Source organism: Strix aluco, chromosome 5 (genome assembly GCF_031877795.1).
Source record: "Strix aluco isolate bStrAlu1 chromosome 5, bStrAlu1.hap1, whole genome shotgun sequence".
NCBI classification, from domain to species: Eukaryota; Metazoa; Chordata; class Aves; order Strigiformes; family Strigidae; genus Strix; species Strix aluco.
The window spans coordinates 49,261,924-49,268,576 of NC_133935.1; the positions used below are offsets into that span (position 1 = coordinate 49,261,924).

Here is a 6,653-nt window from a genome sequence, read left to right on the forward strand (position 1 = left end):
CCTGTCTTCAATATGGGTCAAGAAGTCATTGTCGAGAATATTTAACCGCTATGGTTTCTTAATGAATTAGGGAAACTCCATGTAATTACACTTTAAAAGTTTAGCAGTGAAGTCAGTGGTAGGATAGATGTTTAACTCTTAGGACAGCACCGGAGAGAAAATACAATCTGTGAACAATTTCAAAATTATTTTTTTAATTAATTATATTTTAAAAACTATGCAGAGGGTACTTTACAGAAGTTCAGAGGTCTTTGGTAGTTTTAATTAAAAGCATAGCAGATATGTTTTCTTGTAAGAATTTTGTATTTTAAACAGTGTTACTAGCCTTAAACATTAAAAATATCATTAAATCTAGAAAAAGTCATAAAATTAAAAAGGAAGAGCACTTTTTTCTCCACACTCTTCTCACTCCCACCTCCTCAACTGAGCTTGGAGAGGTCTTTTTGGGGGTTCATTTTTGTTTGTGTTTTTTGTTTTCAAGAGAACATTGTTTTATAAAGAAAAGCTTGGTACTATCATGTCATAAGACATCAGTAGTTCAGACTCAAAGAGAAATTACTAAATTACCAGTTCCTATACCACTTGCTAGAATACTTGACAATGGTAACATAGGAAAGAATTAGTGAGAAAGATTGCTCTTTTAAGACATGTTCTTCAGACGTGTTTTTTTCCACTTTATTCTTTCTCCCCAAAGTAAGACCCACCAGTGTTGGTTTCAGCCAGGGTACAACATTTTAAAATTAAATGCAGCTTTCCTTCCACTGCTCTCTTCTGCCAGCTCTACAGTTCAGAGCGGCCTGTTTGGGGAGGGGTGTCTAAGTAACCTATTTCCCTGATGTTCACCTTCAGTGCTGGCTCAAGACTTTATTTTTCAGAAGTTTATTGTATTTCCTTCTCAAACAAGAAGAAAGAGAAATTCTTCCTCAACTGCAGCAGAAAACCTTCTGATTCCTTCCTCCCTCTATGGATTTCAGCTGAGAGCTGGGGTAAGATCTAGTGGTAGTGCAGGTTTTTAGCCTTACATTTTTTAGACTTACATCTTTCTCTAGGATGTAATGCTGGATGTGTATCTCCCATCCAGGGTGTGGTGAGGTAGTCAAAAGAGGTGATAGTGGTGACTAGTCACATCCTTGTTCAGTGCAATCTCAGAAATAGCAGACCCTGGGAAATTCTCTTGACATGTTATAGGCACTAACTGCAGCTATGACTATGGCTACACCACAACTCAGTGGTAGATCCAGGACCAGCAGCCATCTGGTGGAATGTGGTTGGGAAGAGGCCAGGAGTGGACAGATGAGCACGGGAACCATACAGTCTGCTAAAATTAGTATCCAGCAAGATTTTGAATGTTTATTATTTTTGGACTGGACCATACTTACAGAAAGATAGAGGGATAGAATATAGGTTGTTACAACTCGCAACTGAAAACAAAAGGTGAAATAATGTGAAGGCTTTAGGAATGTCATAAAAAGGAAATTTGTGGAATATGAATTAATGAACTCACAATATGCATTTCAGCATTTCTGTGTCTGGAAAATAAAGGTGAATATCAGAGGTAGGGAGTTAAACTAAACAATTGAAGCAAAGCTTTTTTAAAGCCTCAGAAGGAGGGCATTGTGGCACAGCCAAAGAGTATTATGACTGAGAGAGGTGGCTAACAACATAGATGAGAGAAAGAGATCCTTATCAAGTCTAACTTAACGTTTTCTGTGAAAATAGGTATGTCCCAGTGATGGTTTCCAATACTAGAGAAGACAGAGGAGATCCTGTAATGATGGCATAAAAGAGGGCAGAAGAAAGATGCAGCATCTAGTTCCTCATCCCTCTGTCTGATGTTGTTTAAATATTCATCAGCAGGTGTGGGAAGCCTGGAACTGGGTGGGCCCCTCACAGTGGTTTGAACACGTGTGAGTGGCACAGCACCTGCTTACCCAGGTCATGAACCCTTCCCATGGGACTGGAGCCACAGGAAGAGGTGAGGCAAGCTGGATCTGTGTCTGACAACAGTAAGTGACCAAAGGGATGGGAGGTGGGATCTGCCAGAAGGGCAGGAGGACTGGGGGTCTGGACCAGGGAGGGTCTGAATGTCCATTCACAGCTTTTGTTCTGGGTTTGGGACTTCTGCTCTGCTGGATGAGCTGGTGGAGAAGTTTGAGAAACTTCAGTTAGAAGCAGACTTTGGTTGTCAGACTGTGTTTAACACCTGGAGAGAAGCTCATGGGAATGCACTTCAGGGAGGCCAATCCTTCAAAACAGCCTCTCTGTCTGGATTTCTCCCAGTTTGGTCTTTAATGTCTGTCCTTTAGCTAAGTATAACTCAGCCTCCCATCTTCTCATTAACCTGCTCCCCCACAGGGCCTATTAGCCTGGCAAATGAAAAATTTATGGAAAAGAGTTTATGAACATGTTTTTGAATAGCTTTGTGATACATTTTGGGTGTGAACTAGGTTGTTGACATCCTGGGTCCTGACTTGCTTTCTACTGCCTGCTGCAGTCAGGGTGCTGTTGGAGGCCAGGCATGGGAATGGGTACCTGAGACGGGCACATGGTGATGATGACTCCAGGGTGAGGGGGTGCAGCTTCAAGGGCTCAGAGCTGTGCAGAGCTAATGTGGCAGGTATCTGAGGGCAACTGAGGCAGGACTGAGGCATGGAGAGATGAATTTGTGCTGTGGAGGCGTCAGGGCAGGCTAAAGCATAAACCTGGTGCCAGCCAGCCTTTAACTGCTTCCTTTCAGGTATAAGGAAAAGAGCTGAGAATTTCAGCCCACGGAATAAAGCTGATTACGGCTCTTGTTCCAAGCACCTCAGCCACAAGGGATGAAGCCCAGCCCCAGGGATGCTCCTGTTCACTCTCAGAGGCAGAGCTGGAGCCTTGGTTTTCCAGGTCCAAATTTCTCACATTTGTCACCTGTGTGTCTTGTGGGTATTAGACAACTAGGAGTTTACAGTTGTACCAGTTCTGTGTCCTCATGCATTATTGTCTACAGCTGGGTTGCAAATTACTCTCTAAAGAGAGCACAGTTTCCCTTTAGCACCCTGCATAATATTTCAGACTGAGGGTGCGGCACTGCCTTTATGTTAGCAGAAAAGGGTCAGGAATGTGGAAATCACCTGGATAAGTAAGTTCATGACCACAGGTCTCGTCATTACACCCGGTTAATGCCTGGAATATGGGTATTTTTTTTGAAAATGGGAATTTGGAGATCAGGGATGTGATAAATGCAGTGTTGGTCCTACACATTTTCTGACCTCTTAGAGAGGATTGCACAGTGATGGGCAAATGGCCAGTGACTCCAGTGGGCCACTGTTTGGGAAAGGGTATTTGCAGGGTAGAACCACATGTGGGTGGCCAGTGCTTTGGGTTTGGTGCAGTCTTTGACCACATGTGTACACCAGTCAGCAGCAGCAGAGCACCAGTCTTTCACCACAGAAGATGAACAAAAATTTATATGTTACGTTATCTGCCATCAAATTGCCAATTCAATTAGTGTGTTACAATCAGGACAGGAGGCACAAAGCCATAAACGTCTCAAATGTTTTTATGCAAAAAGAATTCAGGATTCCTGCCTTGGTAAAAGCCCCTGCTTTGCCCTGTATTAAAATTTGGTTTATTTTATAAGAAACTAAATATTACAATGGCCTTGAAGTTGTATTTGTGGGTTTTGCAGTGGTTAGGTAGTTCTCAGAAGAGGATACTGGAAAGTAAGAGACTTGCTGATGTCATTTTTATTTCACCAACAGTACCCGAAAAAAAAAAGCTGAAAGAGATGTTGGTGGCCCTATATAAGGTGCACCTCACCTCCTGCAGAGCACATCAAGAATCACAGCAAAGGTAAGGCTTGCAGCCTTTGTGCTTCTCTCACTTTGCCTTGCCCGCTCTCTCTGATGCTACTAACCCTGCTCTCTCTCATCAGTGCTGAGTGCTGTAGCTGCAACCTGCTGGCACAGACGACTTTGGATTGTGAGCCATGGCCTCCCTACAGACCTTGACCAAAAGCTTCTCAGGATGGGTCATCTGCTGCTGCTGTTGCTGTCTCCCTCTTCTTCTCACCAGCCCTCTGCCTCCAAATGGAATAGGGGTGACTTCTACCACCCATCATGCCTGCAGGCTCAGGAAGATCAACTTCCAGCAGCCCTACATCAGGAATCGCACCTACACCTTGGCTAAAATGGTACAGTAACCCATGTGTCCTTCATGGTGGGATCTGTGGACCTCCTTCTCTTCCAGTGCCCTGGCTTCTCACCTTTGGCATTCCTCTCTCTTTCTCATGCCTTTCTCCAGAAAAATACGTGCATTTGCAGTAAGGTAGAGCTTGGGTGTGTGGAGTGGGTGTGTTGCCTGCTGGTTGAGTAGCCTGGGGGAAGCTGCTGCCTCTCCTCCTCCTGCTACTCAAAGGAAAGGCAGCCCCTGGGACAGCATAGCTGCTTCTCTCAAGTGGCTGCTGCTAGACTGGGACAGTTGTGAAACATGAGCTTAAATGTCTCTGTCTGCCCAGTCCATTTGGACCTGGGCCTGCCTGTGACACCAGCCATGGCCAGACAGCTCCTTGGGCAGAGCTCTTACAGTGCTCTGCTTGGACAGGTTTCTTGGTTGCTCTTACCATCGGTGGGTCCCCACAGTGTCTGCTATCAAGTGCTGCAGCACCTCCCAGCAGCGCTGTGGGCCACCCTGAGGTCGGCCACCTGCGGCATCTGGTTTAGTCATCATAACCACTACGATATCTGACGTTTAAGAGGGGGACAGTAATTCAGAGTTCTGCTTGTTTTCCAGTGATACCGACCTTGAATCTCACTCCATTAAGGGTAGAAAGACACAATGTCCAAGCTTATCTACCTGTAACAGACTGTCTATGGTGTCCATTCCATCATTTAATCTGCAGTATTACTGATGAAAACCTTAAGGTTTATTATTAATTTTTAGGTAAGGTTCCCATCCCCACCTGACATTTCCTTTTTTTCCTCTTAGGCCAGGGTCTCAGATGAGGACACAGACAACAGGCTCATTGGGCAGCAGCTCTATGTTAACATCAAGGTAAGCCTTACACCAGGAGGCTGCTCTTTGCATCCTTCTGCATTGATCTGTTGCCATGATTTTAACATGACCACTTACCTGCATACATAGGAAAACAACCGCTGCTACATGATGAAGAGGATTGTGGAGATTGTAGTGGAAGATGTCCTCCTTACGAAGGCCAAGGGCCAGTACCCATACGCTGAGGAGGTGGCACACTTCTTGGCATCCCTGACCTCGGAGCTGAGCAGATGTGTGAGTAGTGTTGGGTGTCTTTCCCTCCTCTGAGTCATGACTCTTGTTGCTACTCCTGAATCTCAGAATGCTGCAAACAGCAGCTAAAGGCAGTGATATGAAGGGAAACCTCAGATGAAAGATACTGAACTCGAGGTTGATAGAAAGGTGTGAAAAAGGAAAAAAACCACATTGATGCATACAGCTGCCAGTGTTATGTCTGGATGTGTTCTTTTTTTTTTAGAAATTCTCAGGACACAGAGAGCACATTGAAAAGAACCTGGAAGAAATGAAGAGCAAAATGAAACAGGTACATTTTTTCACAACATTTAAAAAAAGCTGTTCCAAATCCCAGTCATTTAGTTGGATTAAGGCTGATGTAATTATGAAACAAACTCTGGAGATTATTTAGGAGGTGAAGCCTGCAGGGGCATTAAAGAGGAGATCAGTGCTGTTTCCACTTCCAACCCTCCTTCACTTGTCCTGTTAACTCTCTGCATATGTTATGGTAATTTAAACCTTCAGAAGTCACATTGCAGGTAACTGTATACGCTAGACTAGATTTGAATGAGCTAGTTTATATTTTATGGTATAATGACTCTAATAGAACTACTTAAGAGAATAAGTAGTTTCAATTCAGTTTCTGTAACAAGCCCAATTTCAATTTTCTGAGAAGTAGTGAGATGCTAAAACTTACATTCTGCTCTTTTCTAGTTGGGAGAGAATGGAAAGACTAAAGCCATTGGAGAACTGGATTTACTGTTTGACTACATAGAAAATGCCTGCACTGATGCCCCGAAGAAGGGAGGGAACAAGAAGAAAAACTGAAAGAATTTCAGATCAGGCTTGAAGAGATGTCTCTGAAAAACTCTTGCTGTAACTCAAATTGATTAATTGTTGTGGACAAAAACCCCTCACCCACAGATGCAGTATATTTTTCACTTGTGCCGAAAATAGCAAACTAAGTGGGCACAGACAGGATGTGTATTGCTGCCGCCTTTGAAAATGAAAACTCCAGGACAGTGTTTGCAGCTTCATTTCAACACAGGGCACTAGTTATTTTCAAAGGCATGCTCCTGTCCTCCTCATCTCCATAGGAATAAGGCAACTGTTTCTGTATTTTATATGCTGAGATTTGGCACCTATGAATGAGCTTTGGTTAAGGTAGGCAGTGATATGTAGCCAGGATGTTTTGAGCCTTTTACTTGGAAAATTCTCTTGCATATGTTGCCCCCTTCTGACCTTTACCTGAAAAGTTGATATTTCAGAAATAATTTTTGTTGTTCATATTTAATGATAACTTATTTTAAGGTAATTTTACAGTACTTTTATTTATGTAGATTAATTGAAAAATATCCAAGGATATGTATTTATGAAGCTCTACCAGGGGGTTTTAAGTGAACTAT

The 6,653-nt window shown here is 43.3% G+C and overlaps 1 protein-coding gene across 1 annotated transcript; it reads left to right on the forward strand.

Annotated features, from left to right (window-relative positions):
* The first annotated feature begins 1,874 nt into the window (after positions 1 to 1,874).
* IL22 (interleukin 22) lies at positions 1,875 to 6,438 on the forward strand. The gene is made up of 8 exons (XM_074825451.1): positions 1,875 to 1,975; positions 2,738 to 2,886; positions 3,744 to 3,834; positions 3,917 to 4,174; positions 4,969 to 5,034; positions 5,125 to 5,268; positions 5,492 to 5,557; positions 5,962 to 6,438. Exons 4-8 carry the CDS (start codon positions 3,971 to 3,973, stop codon positions 6,073 to 6,075), a joined length of 594 nt encoding a protein of 197 aa, XP_074681552.1. The 5' UTR covers positions 1,875 to 1,975; positions 2,738 to 2,886; positions 3,744 to 3,834; positions 3,917 to 3,970; the 3' UTR covers positions 6,076 to 6,438.
* The last annotated feature ends 215 nt before the right edge of the window (positions 6,439 to 6,653 follow it).